We start from the raw sequence: 20,193 nt of genomic DNA, 5'->3' as shown, positions 1-20,193 counted from the left end.
AGTACATGTGTGAGTCCAGATTTGAACTCAGCAAAATGACTCCAGGCAAAGCACTCTGTCCACTTCACCACCTAGCTGCCTGGAAGAGAACCGTGTAAATTCAGGAGGGTCTGGAGGACTAGTGTTGTCACCAGGACACAGGGGCTGGTGGCAGTGACTGCCTCTAGAAGGACAAACTGGAAAGGCAGATTCAAGGCTCTACAAGTTGTCCATCAGAAAAGCTCCCTCTTTGACCTGTGTGCTATCTAACCTTGAGTCTACTTTCTCCTGGACTCTGTATGTATTGGTAGGAGAATGGATCACATTCTTTTGGGGAAATATGTGTGTGTATGTATGTTTGTATGCCTGTACGTATGTATATGTGTGTATATGCACATACACATATATACATATATAAAACTATACCACCATAGGAAATACCCATTTCTAAAAGCTAATTAAATCTGAGTAATTTATAGCAATTGATACTCATTGAGTAAGGCACACCAGCAGGAGTTCCTGAGCGAATGATTGCATTAGAAAAACACTCCCAACCTCGAACCCTGAGCTGACCTAGCAGCTGAGTTCTGGGGACCCAGCCCAGCAGTGAGAGCAAGGGTTAGGAGAGTGACTCCAGAATACGAGTAGCACTATGATCCTATATGATGATCCTTCTAAGATTATGCCTCAGTTTGGTGGCTGGGAAAATTGACCCAAATATTTAGTTCACAGTATTCCAGAACTAAAAGGAACATTAGACAGCATCTAATCCAGCTCCCTTGGTTTTTCACAGAAATCCTGTGAGATAGATATGGCAGGATAATGCTTTCCATTTTACAGATGAGGAAATAGAGGCACAGAGAGGTAGGCATGTAGCTAGTAAGTAAGAATTTGAATTTAAGGTCTGGGTCCTCATTTCCGACAATGTAAAAAGGACCATGGCGGAGCAATAGTAATCCATGACTTTAAACATTGCTTCAGAGGATGAGTTACCAGGATTAAAACATTTTGGACAAATACAAATCCTTCTTTGTACCTTGAACAAGCTTATTTAACCAGATCCTGTCCCCTCTTGACACTGGACATTTCTCAGACCCAAGAGAATTGGGGAAAACTGGAGGGGGGGAAGGGTGGACATCACTGAATCGGCAGAGATTTAGGCTCAGATGCTCTCAGTTCAAATTCCAGCTTTGCCACTGACTATCTGTGAATCTTGGGCAAGTCCCTTTGTAAAATAAGGAAGTTGGACTAAGTGGTCTCTAAGTTCCCTTTCAGCTCAGACATTCTGGGGGCTGCACTCCTGTAAACACAGTGCTGTGGTGCACTCTAGTGGAAATTGTTGGCCCCAGCCAGTTTACTGACCACATAAGTGGCCCTGGCTGCTCAGTGAGGGAGCCCGCGGCAGAAACTGCAGCCTTGTAGAGTGGGCCACTAAGTGAGCTGAGGATTCTGGGACAGAGAACTGTGACCTCTTAAATTTGTAAAATTGTGGTGGGTGGGCGGGTGAGTGGGTGTGTACATGTGTGAGTGTGGGGGAAGAGGAGAATGGAGAGAATCTCTAAAGCTCCTTTTAAACTCTAAAGTGCTAGGATTTAAGATACTGTAATATAGTGTCCAATTCTAGTGCCTCATCATGGCATAGAGGTTACCCTGGCTTTTTTAAAATAAATTTTTGTTTTTTCAATTATCAATTGTTTTTTATTCTTCCCACCTCCCCCCACCCCAAAGAAAGGAAATAAAGAATGAATGAATCACATAGGCATAGTCAAGCAAAACAAATTCCCACTTTGCATGTCCAAACGTGCTTCTTATTCTGCATATTAGTCCTTCACCTCCTTGCCATGAGATGAGCAGTATTCTTTTTCATCAGTCCCGTGGAATCATGGTTGATCATCACATGAATGATGATAAAAATAATAGCACTTACTACTACGTGCCAGGTATTGTGCTGAGTACTTTACAATTATTATCTCATCTGATCCTCATGACAGCCCTGAGAGCTAGGTGCTATAATTTTCTCCATTTTACCAATTAGAAAACTGAATCAGAGGTTAAATGACTCACCCAAGACCACACAGCTAGGAAGTATCTGAGGCCAGATTTGGACTCCAGTCTTCCTGACTACGGGCTCAATACTATCTATTGTGCCACCTACTTGCTCTATTTTGATCACTGATAATAGTTCTCAAGGCTTTCCTAATTGTTCATTTTTACAAGATTGATGTTATAGTATGACTTCTTCTCCTGGTTCTGCTTACTTCACTCTGCATCAATTTATAGAAGTGAGCTTCCTAGCTCTCTCTGAAATTGTTTCTTTAGTAATTTCTTACAGTACAATAGCATTCCATTTCATTAGAATACTGTGACATATACAGCCATTTCCCAGTAGTTGGATTACGCCCCACAGCCAGTTTCCAGTTCTTTTCTGCCACAAAAAGAGTTACTATAAATATATTTTAACCAATAAAATTGATAAACATTTGGTCAATTTGATTTAAAAAAAAAGAAAGAACAAAACCAAATTACCAATATCAAAAATGAAAAGGGTGAACTCATCTCTAATGAGGAGGAAATTAAAACAATAATGAGGAATTACTTTGCCCAACTGTATGCCCATAAATTTCACAATCTAAGTGAGATGGATGAATATTTTTTAAAAAAATATAAATTGCCCAGATTAGCAGAAGAGGAAGTTGAATACTTAAATAACCCCATCTCAGAAAAAGAAATTGAACAAGCCATCAATGAACTCCCTAGGAAACAATCTCCAGGGCCAGATTGTTTTACAGGTGAATTCTATCTAACATTTAAAGAACAATTAATTCCAATACTATATAGACTATTTGGGAAAATTGGTGAAGGAGTCCTACCAAATTCTTTTGATGGTATAAATATGGTTTTGATACCTAAACCAGGAAGAGCCAAAACAGAGGAAGAAAATTATAGACCAATTTCTCTAATGAATATAGATGCAAAAATTTTAAATATTAGCAAAAAGAATACAGCAACTTATCACAAGAATAATACATTATGATCAGGTAGAATTTGTACCAGGAATGCAAGGCTCAGTCAATATTAGGAAAACTATCAGCATTATCAATCATATCAACAGCAAAACTAACAGAAACCATATGATTATCTCAATAGATGCAGAAAAAGCTTTTGATAAAACACTGGAGAGCCTAGGAATAAATGGAGTCTTCCATAAAATAATAAGCAGTATCTACCTAAAACCATCAACAAGCATTATATGCAATGGGGATAAGCTAGAGGCATTTCCAGTAAGATCAGGGATGAAACAAGGATGTGCATTATCACCACTGTTATTCAATATGGTACTAGAAATGCTAGCTGTAGCAATAAGAGAAGAAAAAGAAATTGAAGGAGTTAGAATAGGCAAAGAAAAGACTAAGTTACCACTCTTTGCAGATGATATGATGATATATTTAGAAAATCCCAGAGAATCATTTCAATTACTTGAAATAATAAATAACTTTGGCAAAGTTGCAGGTTACAAAATAAGCCCACATAAATCATCTGCATTTCTATATATTAGTAACAAAGCCCAACGGCAAGAGATGGAAATAGAAATTCCATTTAAAGCTACGATAGACACTATAAAATATCTGGGAGTCTACCTGCCCAAAACAAACCCAGGGACTATGTAAACACAATTACACAACACTTTTCACACAAATGAAGTCAGATCTAAGTAAGTGGAAAAACATCAGTTGCTCATGGGTAGGTTGAGCTAATATAATAAAAATGACAATTCTACCTAAATTCATCTACTTATTCAGTGCCATACCAATCAAACTATCAGATAACTATTTTCTAGAGCTAAAAAAATAATTTCAAAATTCATCTGGAAGAACAAAAGGTCCAGAATATCAAGGGAATTGATGAAAAGAAATGCTAGGGAAGGTGGCCTAGCCCTACCAGATCTCAAACTGTATCATAAAGCAGCAATCATCAAAACCACTTGATACTGGCTAAGAAATAGTGGGGTAGACCAGTGGAATAGGTTAGTTACTCATGACACAGTAGTCAATGAATATAGCAACCTGTATGATAACAGATCAGTTTGATTGATAAGCAAAACCATCGATAAACTCAAGGACCCCAGCTTCTGGGATAAGAACTCACTGTTTGACAAAAATTTCTGGGAAAGCTGGATAACAGTGTGGCAGAAACTGGGCATAGACCAATGCCTGACACCATACTCAAGAATAAAGTCCAAATGGATACATGATCGAGGTATAAAGATTGATACTATAAACAAATTAGGGGAGCAAGGAATAGTATATTTGTCAGATTTATGGAGAATGGAGAAATTTTTGACCAAAGAAGAGATAGAGAACATTATGAAGTACAAAATGGATAATTTTGATTACTGCACAAACCCAACTCAACCAAGATTAGGAGGGATGCAGAAAACTGGGAAAGAATTTTTGCAACTAGTGTCTGTGATAAAGGCCTCATTTCTAAAATATATACAGAACTGAGTCAAATGTACAAGAATACAAGTCATTCCCCAACTGATAAATGGTCAAAGGATATGAACAGGCAGTTTTCAGAGAATGAAGCATAATTTTTTCACTTTATTTTTCTTTTTATTTTAGCAACATGGTTAATATGGAAATGTTTTACATGATTTTATGTGTATAATTGATATCACATTGCTTTTTCAATGAGTAGGGGAGGGGTAGGAAGGAGGGAGAGGATTTGGGGCTAAAAAAATTTTTTAATGAGTGTTAAAAATAAATAAATAAATGATTTTGTTTTAAAATAGAACCTGGACACTGTTTCAAGAAATTATAAAGAAAAACTGCCCAAATCTATTGGAATCAGAAGGCAAAGTAAAGATAGAAAGAATCCACTGATCTTGCTATTTTATACATTTACTATTAATAATTACTGAAATGGTAAAAAAAAAAAAAAAGCCATTGCAATGAAAAACTTAGAAACTAAAAATGAAGGACATTGAGCACTAGAATCAGAATAAGATTGTTTATTACCTGTATTCTTAATCTGTGGAATTAGGAATTTATTTTTCACAGAATTACAAAGACATATCACTCAACCAGGCAAAAAATAACTCTGATTTCTGATAGAATACATTTAATAGATAAATTAACTTCAAATAAGTAAATGGTGAGTCCTAATTTTTGGCTTATAATTCTACTTTAATGGAATAATGGAATACTTTAAAATGGTGCTTCAAAAAATCATTTGGGAATATTAGGGGAAAATGTAATAAATTTACTTTGGAGTACAGGGGGAATAAGGGAAGAGGGAAAAGAGGAGCAGTAGAAGGAGGAAAAGGAAGAACCATGACTTTTTCATCTGTGTTAAAAACCATAACAGATGGCTGAGCATACCTGTAGTCCCATTACTGGGAGAAAAAGAGGCTGGTGGATTGCTTGAACTCCAGAATTTCGAGCTTCAATAGGGCAAAAGCCAATAAACAATTAAAAAAAACATAACAGCAAAGATTAAAAAAATGCTCTTTACCAAGTTTTAGTAACTTCTACTGGGAATTGGGTGCTTTTCAGAGTTAAATTATAATTTTGGCTGAGATAAATATCTGTGGTAAATGGATTGACTCAGGGATATTTCTAATATTGAACCTTATGGACAATTTAGCATAATAAATTCTGTTCTCTTTAATAATAATAATAGTAAAGAATCCACTGATCACCTCCAGAAAGAAACACCAAAAAGAAAAGTCCCTAGCAACGGCATAGCCAAAATCCAAGCTTCCACTTCAAAGAAAAAAATGCTTCAAACATCAAGAAAGAAACAACTCAAGTACCAAGCAACTACAGTCAGGACCACATAAAATCTGGCAGCTTCTACAACAAACAAAGGAAGATTTTGGAATAAAATATGCTAAAAGGCAAAAGATCTGGGCTTAAAACCAAGAACAACTTAACCTGCAAAGATGAGAAAAGTCCTACAGGGAGGAAAATGAACCTTTAATGGAATAGATGAGTTTCAAACATTTCTGATGAAAAGACCAGAGCTGCATAGGGACTTTTAAAGATGAACACAAGACTAGATAAATATATTTGAGCAATTAGAAGGAGCTGTATGATGATATAGTGCTAACATTCTTGGAGGAACGGAAGAAAAAAGTTCCCTTCAGAACCATAATATCTTCAAATGATATTATTAAAGGAGTTAAACAAGAAAAACAGATTCTGGGGGTGGATTAGGTCTGTTTTGACAGTTCAAGGAGGGGAAAGAGAAGTAAAAGGAGGAAGAAGGGGATAGAACTTAGTATTTCTCATAATTGGGGGATACAAACCTGGTGAGAGAGGGCATCAGATAATCTTTCACTCTTATCTAAAATGGACAAAGGAGGATTGAACATACTCCCGCACACAGTTTCAAGTAGAAATACATCAAATTCAACCAGGAAACAGATAAGGATAGTGAGGTTAAGAGGGAGAACAATACAAAGGAGGTAATAGTTACAAGCAAAATTAGCTTCCTGATTCTGACAGGGATAAAAAAAAAGAAAATGAAATGGAATAAAAAAGGCCTACAGTCTAAGGGAGTGCCTTAAATTGCCTCAGACAATTGGGTAACAGCTGAACAAATTGTGGTATATGAGTGTAATGGAACATTATTGCACCATAAGAAACCTTGAAAGAGACCATTTCAGAGCAAACTGGGTAATGTGAATTGACACAGAGTGAAATGAAAAAATACTTTAAATGACATCTATATTGTGAAGAAAAATAACCTTGAGAGAGTTAAGAACTCTGATCAATGCAATGACCTGTATTGTCTCCATGAGGACCTATTGATCCATGCTACCTACCTCCTAACAGAGAAGTGATGGGCACAAGGTACAAAGAAAACCATACAGTTTGGGACATGGAAAACCAAAAGGGAAAAAATGGTTATAATTGGTATATTATTATGGTATAGTCCTTTCCTCCAACCATTTCCCATTTTTTGGCATGAATAACTTGTTTGAATAGTTCAAGTTGGAGTTCTTACTTGCACAGCATAATTCTTTCTCATTTTATTCTTTATTCTAGTTGGCTTTAATTTTAATCTTTGTTCTAACTACGTGCAGACTACTGATTTGTTTACTGAGGGTGAATCAGTCATAAGTCATTTCCTGGCCATTAAAATATAATTAATTTTTAAAAAGTTAAACAGACTTCATTGTAACAGACATGAAATTAAGTTATTGATTTGGGAAGCATATTAGAAAGTAGAAACATATTCGAACTGTTTTGTGCAATAAGTCCATTAATTGGCTGGAGCATAGGTCAGAATCAACGTCAAATTAGAAGGATAAGGATAAAAAGAAGACACTAAAAATACGCGCAACAGTCTTGACCTGACATTCAGAATGATGCCAACAACTACTGACCCATAGTCCTACTTTCTTGTTATTATAAAACAGATTTTATGAGAGTGGTTTACACAAAAAGCAAGGGGCATCCATGATGAAAATATGAGTTGAGAACACATTAGTTTTTATCAAATCATTCTCTACACCTGACCTCATCTGTACAGTCACATTTCTGTCTGGAAGCCAGCCAGAAAATCTAGCACCAACCCAAGGTAACAAGATAAAAGAATCTAGTTCAGACCAGAGACAGTCAAGAGACATTTAAATCCTCCACTGGCTCTGAGGGCTCTGATGAGGAAGCTCCAATGTGGTGCAAGTCTATAGTACTCAGATGCTTCAGTGTCTGGGAGGATAGTACTCAGATTGGGATGCCCCCAGCAAGGCTAACAGAGTTCCATAGTACTCTGGCTCAAGATGCCACAGAGGTCCCTTATCCCTAAAACCTACAAGCACTCTAACGTTGTTTAGATCTGACTGTGTCAAAAAGAAATTGAAGGAATTAGAATAGGATCTGTGATTTTTATGGCTGAAGGCAATTTCCAACGTGGAAACTTCCTCCACTGGTGCAGAATACTAACTCCTCTGTAACATACTGTCCTAGAAGGTTACCTGGGCAGTAAGAGGATTTTCCAGTGGTCACACTACACCTAGCATGTCACACAGGTGTGTCTCCCTGATTCTAAAATTGGCCTCTCTGAAGAATTTATGACCACACAAAAAATAGAGAGTGTTACAGGATGCAAAATGGATCATTCTGATTACTTTAAATTAAAAAGGATTTATACAACCAAAACCAATGCAGTCAAGATTAGAAGGAAAACAATAAACTAGGAGGGGAAATTTACAGCAAGTTTCTCTGATAGAGGTCTCATTTACAAGTCATTCCCCAATTGATAAATGGTCGAAAGATATGAATAGGCAGTTTTCATATGAAGAAATCAAAATTATCTATAATCATATGAAAAATGCTCTAAATCACTATTAGTTAGAGAAATCCAAATTAAAACAACTCTGAGGTATCAGATTGGCTAGTATGACAAAAGAAAAATAGCAAATGTTGAAAGGGGGAATTGGCACACTAATGCACTATTGGTAGAATTGTGAACTGATCCAACCATTCTGAAGAACAGTTTGGAACTATGCCAAAAGGGCTATAAAATTATGCATGCTCTTTGACCCAGCAATACCACTACTAGATCTGTATCCCAAAGAGATCAAAGAAAAAGGAAAAGGACCTATATACACAAAACTGTTTCTAGCTCTTTTTGTGGTGGCAAAGAATTGGAAATTGAGGGAATGCCCATCAATTAGGGAATTACTGAACAAGTTGTGTCACATGATTGCAATGGAATACTATTGTGCTATAAGAAATGATGAGCAGAATGCTTTCAGAAAAACATGGAAAGACTTACATGAACTGATTCAAAAGGAAATGAGCAGAACCAGGAGAATGTTGTACACAATAACAATATGGTAGGATGATCAGCTGTGAATGACTTAGCTATTCTCAGCAATACAAAGATCCAAGATAATTCCAAAGGACTTATGATGAAAAATGCTATCCACCCCCAGAGAAAGAACTGATGGAATCTAAATGCAGATCAAAGCATACTATTTTTACTTTATTTTTCTTGGGATTTTTTTTGGTCTTTGTTCTCTCTTGCAATATGGCCAATATGTAAATATATTTTGCATGACTGCCCATGTGTAATCTATATCGACTTGCTTTGCCTTCTCAATGAGGGAGGAAAGAGAGAGGGAATTTAGAATTCAAAAATAATTTTAAAGTGAATGTTAAAATTGTTTTTACATGTAATTGAGAAAAATAAAATAAAAATATTCTAAAAACATTTTTTCGAAGAATCACTGGATTCCCTGAAGGCTATGACAAAAAAAGGAAGTAATATAGTTTTCGCAAGAGTACCCTGCTGTGCTGCTGTGGTTGGGCATGGTGGTGAAGCTGTCAGTGCTAAATAATGCCAAGAAATGACAATCACCAGAGCGAGACAAGACTGGGCCTGGGGGGGAGGGGTAGGTGTGAAATGGAGATGCAATAAGGCACATTGTTTTAATATGCCTTTTTATACATGCAAATATCTTTAAAAGCACTTAGTATCAGAGATGATATTGGAACCCAGGCTGTCTAATTCTCTATTATGTGCTCTTTCCACTATACTCCTATGTTCCATTTGACTTCTTACTTCCAAATCCCACCCCTGAGACTTACTCTTTTTGGGGCTGGGGGCAAGGCCCTTCCCCTCTTTAAGACACTTACTTGTCTCCTCCTCTGTAAAATGATGGGGTTGGACTAGAGGAGGCCCAAGGTCTCTCCTGGCTCTAAATCCCATAATTTACTATGTTCCAGGGATGGCCTAAAGCCTTTAGCGCCCAGTCTCACCGAGAGGGCACAACCTTGACCGGATTGCCAAAATGTCTTGTCTTGGTCTTGCTAATAAACATTTATGACTTCAAGTTATGTATATGTTATGGGTTGAGGCAAGGGTAGGGGATAGGGAGAGACAGCCGATAAAAGCCTTTGGCTTCGATTCTCCTGGAGTCCCTCCTGTGACAGGGGAAAGCAAGGTACAAAGCAATTCTGGGAACTTGTCTTCTGGCTTTCACACAGTGCTGAATACACACAAACACACACACATACACAGGTTCACATATACACATGCATGTGTGTGCAGACACATGCTCGTGCACACACATACACATGCTCACACAATACTCACATAAATGTTCACACACATACACTCACCGAGTACCAGCCAGTAGGGACCTTCGATATCAAGTCTGACCCTCTCATCCAATATAATCCAATACAATCCAGAGCATATCTATTTAATAATCACCGTCTTGGGCACAAAGTTGATCCCTGCCCTCAAGGAGCCTACACTCTACTGAGGGGATGGGGAGGATGATCCACATTTGCACAAGATATAAACTAGGTATGAACAAGTCTTAGAATCTCACTCAGTCAAGGAACATTTATTAAGCACTTACTGTATTCTAGGCACTATACTAATTGCTAAGGATACAAAGAAAGGCAAACACTACCCTCAAGAAGCTCCTTTCCTAATGGGGAGGCAATATGCAAATAGCTATGTACACACGAGATCAATACAGAATAAGTGGAAAGAAATCTCAAAGGGATATTCTATTGAATCAATCAAAATGTAAACTAGGTGTGAACATTTTCTGAGTCAGTTTAGGAGGAGTAAAGTCCTCTGGTCATTGGATGAAGGACACGTGGGATCGGGTAGGATTGACTGAAAGAATCAGACATCCATCTGGGCCGATGAATATTACAGCAGGCCAGTTTGGAGCTGAGCATTACAATAAGAAGATACAGCAAGAACTTTCCAGCAGAAGATTCCAGAACATCATTCCAGCAGCTAGCTAGTTGAGTGATATTCAAGCGAATTGCCCTTGTGGGGTGGAAGATTGAGTTCTCTCTCTCTCTCTCTTCTGACAAATAGATAACTTTAGGAACTTTGAAAGGTAGCTTCAGGACTCCGCAAGAGAACTGACCCTCATAGCCTAGCAGGCAGCTACACTTAAGGGGAACCTTATAAGGATATCATAAAGGGACAAAACATAGCCAGAAGCTATTAGGTACCCTTTGGGTTCATGTGATCTCTAAGCTCGATCCCATTTCCCCCACAGATACTGTTCCACGTTTTGCCTTTGCTATTCTGCACACATGATGCTCCATGTCTCCTTCCAGCACTGGATATTTCCCATGCCTAGGATGCAGTCCTCCCTTGCCTCTACTACTTGAAATCCATTTTACCTTCTGGTCAAATGAGTTTCTATTTGATCCTAGAAGTAGCAGGGAGCCACTGAAGTTTATTGACTAGAGGAGTGACATGACCAGAGCTGTACTTTAGGAAATTTGTAGCAGCTGTGTAGAAGACAGACTGGGCAGGGAGGTGGCAGGGTAGTGGATGGGGTGCTGGGCCTGGAGTCAGAAAGACCTGAGTTCAAATGCAGCGTTAGATACTCACTGGCTGTGGGACCCTGGGCAAGTCATTTACCCTTATTTGTCTCAGTTTCCTCCTATGTAAAATGGACTGGAGAAGAGAGTGGGAAACCCTTCTAGTATCTTTTCCAGAAAAACTCTAAATAAGGTCACAGAGAGTCGGACATGACTGAAAATGACTAAACAACAGCAGGGGATAGACTGAAGAAAGGAAAGGCTTGAGGCAGAGACACTAAACAATAATCCAGGTGAGAGGTGGCTGTAAGTTGAGAAGGGATAAATTGCAAGGGATGTTGTAGGAGAAACCACAAGATTTGGCAAGGGATTGGCCATTGATATTCTCTAGAATGACACGGAGTTTGTGAACCTGGTTGACTGGAAAGATGGAAGTTTATCTCTTGTTATGACCAAGCATGTACCCTCTAATCCAGCCAGATCCATCTTCTTACTGGGATCCCCCAAGGTTCTTTCTCTATCTCTTCACCCTGGTGTCCCACCATGTGCCCTGCTCATTCTTGCCTTGGAGTCTTTGTCCTTATTGCTCCTTTCATCCTGAATGCTGTCCCTTCGCCATGCCTATCAAAATTCAACCCATCCTTAAAGACCCAATTCAGGTGTGCCGCCTGCCTTCTTCCTTCCTGAAACTCCTATTATTATAGAAAGGGTTGCCCCCTCGGAACCTCTATTTACTCACCTGTGAAATGGGGGAAATGATACAACATTTTCAGTGAATCTGTTATCTCAGTGATGTGGGTCTTCCCTCTGAGGCAGTCTGGTTAAACCTGGCCCAGAGGGAGAAAGAGGAACACTCACACATAAACAGCTAATGTGACTAATAAATCCATGAAGAGCATTTCTTGACATCCAGGGAATTCTTCCAGCTGGCCCATCCCTAACTCTTGGGACTTCAAACTGTGCCTTCTCTCCTGGGGGCTTGTCCTAGAACTTCCCTTGGAATATTCCTCCACAAGGCCTGCTCCCTTCCTTCTCCCATTGGTGAACTCCCCTGGAGCCTGTATTTTGTGTCAGGCCTGCCACACAGACCTGCCTTCATTTTCCTCCCAGACATGTCCCTGGCAGGCCTTTTGGACTTCAAAACCATGCCCTGGTGCCAAGGACCTTCCTCCTCCCCCTCCCCTTTTGAGTGTTGTTTTCCCCCCAGCAGAATGTAAGCTTCAGAGCAAAAACTGTCTTTCTTTTTCCTTGTCACAGTGCCTGGCACACAGTAAGCACTTAATTAATGCTTCTTTCTTTTCTTTTAATACCTTCCCTCTCACGGATGCTATGTGTAAAGGTGGCTGGGGTATGTCTTTAAAGGGTTCCAGCTCCCTCTGTCTACGTCAGTATAAAGCCCAACCAGCCCTAACCTTACTGGACCATCCAGAAACATCTGTAAAGTTCTGGGTACGGCTCGGTGACTGGGATTGTCCCACTTCATATCTCAAAATCAGAACCAATCTATAGACTCCAGGTGAGAGGGGGCAGTCAGGAAACTTGCTCAATAGATCAGTGAGTATGCATCATTGAACCCTGTAGCTAGATCAACTGCATGTGGGGTTCTGTTTGTCTACCTGAAACAACAAGCATTTATTAAGCACTTACTGTGTGCCATTCATTAAAGACACAAACGCAAAAATTGAAATGATTCCTAGCTTAATTCAACCATTCTCAACTTACTGAGTACCTTCCATTCCCTCCTTGAAAGCCAGCGCTATCCTTGAAGACCCTCTGTCCATCCGAAATATCACACCTTCTTATCCTTGATTTGTGTCTCTGCTTCCCCATATATCCTCAACAAAGCTCGGGCCATCCTCCGGATCTTTTGGCAGCCCTCACTCTTACCACTTCTGAAAACAGGCTGCAGCCTTTCTGAGCCCACAATGCCCCTCCCCATTGGCCTCTGGGGCACCTGTGACTTGGAGCCTCTGAAGCCTGATGCTTTCTAATTTTCTAAACCATCCAGCTTTGCAGGGGAGGATCATTTTTTGTTGAAAACATGGGACTTTTCTTTTTAAACCAGGGAGCATTTTGGAATTATGAAAAGCCTTGTGTTAATTCCCAGCAGCAATCTAGACAGCTTACTTTCTTTGATTCAGCTCTGGGCCCAGGTTACTGCTGATCCAGAGTTTTCCCCAGAAATATTTACCTTTTCATTAATAATACTTGTGTACATTTCACAGTTCATTGCCAAAGCCCAGCCCTGTGGCAGGGCAAGGAGGGAGCTAGTCTGGAAAAACAAGGAACTGGAATCAATTTGGATTGAGTCTCTTGCTGTTGTGGCAAGTGTAGTGGCCTTGGGCTGTGAGAATGGACCTGGATTACTCTCTCTGTGTCTTTCTTTTCTTTTTTCTTCATCTGTAAAACGCTGAGGCGGCACCTGATGGTTTTGTTTTTGGTCTTGGTGCCTGATGTTTTCCAATATGCCTTCCACCACTGACATTCTCTAATCTAAACCACTTTGCTCCCCTGGCCAGTATTCTTCTCTGTAAGTAAGGGGTTTGGACTATAGGAACCCCCTTCTGCTGCTTACTACTTGTGTAGCCTTAGGCAAATCACTTACCTCCCTGGGCTCAATTTCCTCATTTGTAAAATGAGGTTAGACTAGAAATCTAGCTTCTGAAGTCCCTTCCAGTTTGAAATTTATTCTCTATGACGTTTGAGAGGCAGTTGGTATGGTAGATAGCATGCTGACCTTGGAGTCAGGAGGATCTGAGTTCGAATTCTATGTCTGAAATCATTGGTAAGGTAACGTCCCTGAGCCTCAATTTCCTCAGCTGTAAGATGTGATAACCAAATGATGGGGTAAACCAAATACTCTATGACTGTCAATTTAAAAACAATTATCTTCAGCACCCAGCCCCTAAAAAGTGCTTAATAAATGCTTGACATCACCCTGTCCTTAGGGGGCTTACATTCTGTTGGAGAAGACTACATGGATATATGCCCATGTGTTCTGACATTTCATTATTTCCCTTCTCTGGGTCTCAGTTTCCACATCCATAAAATTGGAGGGTTGGACTAGATGACCTCCAAAGGTCCTTCAAGTTTGAAATCTGTGATCTTTAGCAACCTATACTCTCTGTGTCTGTTTCCTTGTCTGTAAAATGAGAGGACTGGACTTGAGGGAACCTAGATGATCGTGAAGGTCCCTGCCCCCCCTTGTCGTCCTAGGACGTCTCTTAACTCTCACCCTTATCACCTGACTGGTTCAGTCATTTTTCAATCTTGTCCGACTCCACGTGACCCCGCTTGGGGTTTTCTTGGCAGGGATACTGGAGTGGTTTGCCATTCTTTCTCCAGTTTATTTTACAGATGGGGAAACTGAGGCAGACAGGGTGAAGTGACTTGCCCAGGATCACACAAGTGTGGGAGGTCGGATTTGAACTCAGGTGTACCTCACTTCAGGCCCGGCCACTGCAGCGCCACCTGGTTGCCCCATCAGGCTGGGTGTTGTTTTTTTTCTTCGTGGGAGTGTGTGTCTGTGTGTGTGTTGTGTTTTGTGGAGCTTTTTCTTTTTTTGACTCGCTCAGCTATGCGAAGGAGTAACCGCGAGGTGGCGCTCTGGCGCCAGGGGAGCCCCGCCAGGCTTTGCAGTAGAGCGCCGCACCGGTACGCCTGCCCCTCCTCCCCCCATCTCCGTAGCCCTCTCCGCGCTAGAGCTGCCAGGCCTGCCGAGTCGAGCTTCGAGCAGAGGATGCGACGGGGCTGGAAGATGGCTCTGTCCGGGGGGCTGCGGTGCTGCCGCCGCATGCTGGCTTGGGTGCCCGTGCTCGTCATCGTGCTCGTTGTGCTCTGGTCCTACTACGCCTATGTCTTCGAGCTGTGCGTGGGTAAGTGGGAGTGGGCAGGGGCGCCTTCTCGCCCCCCACCCGAGTCAGTGGAGTCCCCATGGGGGCCCCGCCTCTTGCTTCTTGCCCGAAGCTTCGGTCCGCTCCCCTGTCCTGATCTGGGCGTCTGCCCCCCTTCCCCAAGCTGGGTCTGCTTTTCCCCCTTCTTTTGCCCATTGTGTGCCTCGTACCCCCAACCTGGGTTCCCTGCTTCCCGCGCCGCCCCCACCCATGTCCCTCACACTGAGGTTCCGCCGCATTCCCTGCATCCAGAAAGAGCGCTGGGGATGGAGTCTGTGCATCTGGGGTTACATCCCAGATCTGCCACTTAACTACCTGTATGACCTTGGACAATACAGAGGCTTTGCCTCTCCGGGCCTTGGATCCTTCATCTGTGAAATGAGGGGGTGTAGTACATGATCTCTGAGGGCCCTTCCTGCCTCGAAGCCGAGACCCTATCATCCCTCTACCCTGGGATCCCACCATGCTCCTATTTCATTTCCCATACAAGGGCACAGCTGTGTCCCCCATCCCCTCACTTCAGAGTCTTAACATGACTCGTGACACCAAGCGCCCTCCCACCCCATCAATTATTGCTGAGGTCCCTCTTCCCTATCTCAAGATTTGGGAATGCATATGATCGCCCCCCCCCACCCCCCACTTCCCCATAGACTGGGGAAAGCAATTTCGTGCACTGTTGGCCTACACACAATTTTGGGAAAATAAGAAGCCAGAAAGAGGCTGTCTTCTTTTCCAATCTTGTTTCTGGTTCTTTCCCTAGTGATTCAAGACTGTATAGCAAGGAAAACAATTTCCTCCCCTCATTCGTGTGTGTGTACACATACAAATATACAAACATATATGTATATTTTCTGCATTTTATTTTGACAAATCAGTTACTTCCTAATAAATACCCTCCACCCTAGAACCTTCAAATAAAAAAGGCAAAGAAAATCATTTAACATAACAGCAGTAAATAACATCCTATATCACTTTCACTTCTTATGGTTTACTGTTTGTGAACAGGAAGTAAAGATTATGTTTTCACTCCAGTCCTCAAGGAACCAGCACTGGCCACTGGCTTTCACCCGAATTCTATTGTCTTTCTTTATGTCAAATATAGAAGCAGGGGCCTTACTAGTGTACATTTCTGCCTTGAAATTCTGTGCAGGCCTTGCAGATCCTCCTTCCTTGAATGTCACAACTAAATCATAGGCAAGCCACATATTGACTTAGAAAACCGTATATTAACATCAAGTATGTTTTATTGGGTTCTTATTTATTTTGTTAAATATTTCCTAGTTCCATTTTATTCTAGTTCTGGTTGCACTCTGGACTTGCCTGGGCTGTGCGTTTGATACCTCTGATTATTATTATTGCAAATGTGTATATTCTCTTGGTTTTTGCTTTTTTTATTAAGCATTGGTTCATATAGGTCTTCCCATGTTTCTGTGAAACTTTGTATTTACTGCTCCTTATAGCACAATAGTATTCAATTGTGTTCATATCTATTGGCACATAGAAAATATTTAATAAAGAAATGCTTTATGCTTTTCACTTGTTTATATAGTGTAATTTGTCCCACCATTCCCCAATCATTGGGCACATGTTTTGCTTCTAGCCTCTTGCTACTACAAATAGTGTTGTTATTAATATTTTGGTATGCGTGAGACCTTCCTCTCTATCACTGGCTTCATTGGGGTAATCAACCCAATAGTAGGATCATGGTATCAAAGGGCAAGAACAGTTCTGTGGCTTGTCCTGTGAAATATCAAATTGTTTTCCAGGATCATTGAACCAGTTCATAGCTCATACCCATAGTGCATTAGGGTACCTGTCTTCCAGCAGTTCCTCCAACATGATTATTTCCATCTTCCACCATCTTTGCAAATTTGATTGGTGTAAGGAACTAAGCTCCTTTTTAGAAATATTATGGAAAATGCAAAAAGAGCTCTTAAAGAAATCAATTCAATCAATTGCCTTTGTCAGGCATAAAATAAGTTTGGTTTCCATCTCATTGCTGAAATTGAGGGTTTAATCAAGGCTATGCAATAATGGGAGAGATTTTCTATATTCAGACTTTACCATTTCTGCCTTTGAATGAAAAAATTAAGAGTCCAGAAATCTGGACTGCTATTATGTTGTAGACATTCTGTCTAAGGACTATTAACACATTGGGGTAGTTACGTAAGGTCCTTTAGAATCTGAGGGTTTTGTGATTTGAGTGGACATTGCAAAGAAAGCTTGCCTTCTCCCTCCCCCCTTTTAAACAGAAAACCAAGCTGGAATTACAGAATCTCAGAATTGAAAGAGACTTCAGAGGCCATCTGGTGCAAAGCACGTGTGACCAGGAAACTGCTTTAAAAGCAATTACAACAGGTGATCAGCCTTTGCTTAAAGACCTCAAATGAGAGGGAACCTACTGTGTCCCCCCTCCAGCAGCCCACTCACTCTATTTGTGAATAGCTCCTATTCTTGATTTTTTTTCCTTATATCAAACCTAAATTTGCTTTTTGATTTGTTTGTGTTTTTTGTGATCTTCACCCCGTTGGCTCTGGAGCCAAACAGAACAAATCAAAGCTTTCTTGCCCACGACAGTAGACAGCTGTCATGCCCTCTCTAGTCATCACTTCTCCTGACTGCATAGACTCAACTCCTTCAGATGAGACTTACACGATATGAACCTAAGGCCCTTCAGCATTGTGATTACCCTCACCTGAATGTTCTTGAGCTGACCTGTGACCTAGTGAACGTAGTGCTCCACATACAGTCAGTCCCAAGCCGAGTCCATTGGACCCCTCATTCCCTGAGCCCTAGATGTTATGCTTCTCTTACAGCGTAACCTCCTTGAGAGTAGACACTGATTTATTTTTCTAGTTATTTCCCCAGTGCTTACAGTGCTTTGCACATAGTAAGTATTTGATAATTTTTTCATTCATTCATTCATTCTTAATGTAGCCTAAAATCATATTCCCTTTTTTTTTCAGTGCTGTATCACACTGTAGATTCATGTTGATCTCACAGCCAATTAAAACTCCCAGATCCCCAAGAGGGGATACTTGTGAAGTTGACTTTTTTAACTCAGATGTTGGAATTAACCTTTATTCCTATTACATTTTACCTTACTGGGCTCAGCACAATATTCTAGCTGGCCATGGTACTTTGAGATACCTGATTCTATCATCTATGATTCTATTACTGCTCTGGCCCAGCTATATAATATCTGTAAATTTCATAAACATGTCATCTGTGTCCCGATCCAAGTCATTGATTAAAAGATTAGATAGCACAGGGCCAAACACAGATCTCTGGGTAATTCCACTAGAGACTTCCTTTCTTCCAGATTGAAATGAAACCACTCATAATCATTTTTTGGTTTCCAGCCATTCAACTAATTCAAAATCCATTTGCCTATAGCTTCATCTAGCCCACAAGAACAGCCCAAGACGTTTTGATTAGGCTTTGCTAAAGCAATCTATTAAAGTAAATCTAAAAGTAAAGCAGTTGCCGTGATCTATATTCAGAGAACTCCCCTGATCTAACTTTCTAGTAATTGTGAGAAAAAGGAAATGAGATTGATCTCTGGCTTGTTCTGGATGAAGCCATAATGGTTCTTTGTGGACACCTTTTCCTTTCTGAAGCATTCCTTACCCACCCCTTTAATAACAAGATAAACATTTTGCCAGAAATCACAGATGAACTCCCTAGGCCACGGTTTTCAGACTTCTCTTTTCCCCTTTTTGAAAATCAGGACATTTACCATGCTCTTACAGGCCTAGTATACCTATCTCTCTATGATCTTTCAAAGATGATAATTGTTAGTGTCAATCCACCAGTCCTCCCAATAGCCTGGGATGTGCTTCCTTTGGACTTGGTGATTTGAACTCATCAAGAGCAGCTACATTCTAGATCTGGAGGGGATCTTTCGGACAATCTAATCCAACCCCTTCACTTGGCAGAGGAGAAAATGGAGGTCCAGAGAGGAAAAATGAAAGGTCAGTGAAAGCGGCAGAGCTGAGACTAGAACCCTGATGTCCCAAGCCCCAGCGCCATATTCCATCCACTGTTCCCTTGCTGGCAATATGTCACAGTTGTTTCATATTGCAATACGCAGTATGACAAAATAAGCATGTCTTGGATTGACTTTGTTAGAAAGGAGTAAGGTGAGCGAGCCCGCAGCTCTCTAAGTAAGGGTAGGCTCTTTTCTGTTCTCCCTACTGTCAAGTTATCTAGCTGAAAACAGAAGTGATGCATTTAGAACTGTTTCTCCCTCTGCTGGGACTGACTTGCTCCCTTCCTGCAGGGCAGAAAGGCTGCCTATCCTATGCAGAGTTCTGGTCTTGGAATTGGGAGACTTGATTTCAAATCCCATGGATCTGCCCTCGCTGCATAACTGTGGGCAACCCGTAGCCCTTTTTGGGACCTCAGTTTCCTTCTCTGTAAAATTGAGGTAGCCTTATTGTCATGCCAACATCATAAGAGTTGTGGTGAGCAAAGCGTTTTATGAACCTGAAAGCGCTATTGGAGTGCGGGCCATGATTGCGGAAAATGAACGGGATCCTGTTGGGCACAGGAAGAACTATTCTTGGCTTTTGGAGGAGGGCGGAGAGCTTCAGTGTCTGTACTGAGAGGAAGGAATAAAGGAGCTGGGGTGTAATCCTACTCAGAGCCCAGAATTATTTGATGAGAAAGGGCACTGATTATGTGGGTTAGTCAGGAAAAATGGAAAGCATCTCTGGAGCGGAGAAGCAGGGGAGATTTTCGAAGAAACAAGTTTCTGCAGCTGTAGAGCTTGTGAGTGTGAATCATCGCTTGTACTGTATGTAAAACAGGTTTGGGAGCTGCCCCCAGGCCAAGTGGTGAACTGCTCTATGCTGGAATTAGCCCTCTAGAAGGTCCCTGGAGGTGGTACGGGAGGGTGCTTGGCTGACTTGGGTCAATCAGAGACAAAGTCAGAAAGAACTCAACTGCCTTTGCCTTTCCTTAAACTGGTAAAGCTTAAGGGTTAGTTCAGGTCAAGGAAGAAC

The 20,193-nt window shown here is 40.9% G+C and overlaps 1 protein-coding gene across 3 annotated transcripts in view; it reads left to right on the top strand.

Annotated features, from left to right (window-relative positions):
- Window positions 1-15,008: 15,008 nt before the first annotated feature.
- The window catches only part of ZDHHC15 (zDHHC palmitoyltransferase 15), a 68,595-nt gene continuing 63,410 nt past the window's right edge, over window positions 15,009-20,193 (top strand). For all 3 annotated transcript variants that reach the window (XM_072626475.1, XM_072626476.1, XM_072626473.1), the window contains exon 1: window positions 15,009-15,169. In XM_072626475.1, coding sequence (XP_072482576.1) covers window positions 15,034-15,169 — 136 coding nt within the window. In that variant the 5' untranslated portion in view covers window positions 15,009-15,033. The remainder of the gene's footprint in view (window positions 15,170-20,193) is intronic.

The sequence above is a fragment of the Notamacropus eugenii genome, chromosome X (assembly GCF_028372415.1).
Source record: "Notamacropus eugenii isolate mMacEug1 chromosome X, mMacEug1.pri_v2, whole genome shotgun sequence".
NCBI lineage: Eukaryota > Metazoa > Chordata > Mammalia > Diprotodontia > Macropodidae > Notamacropus > Notamacropus eugenii.
This window is presented reverse-complemented; position numbering and strand designations above follow the sequence as displayed.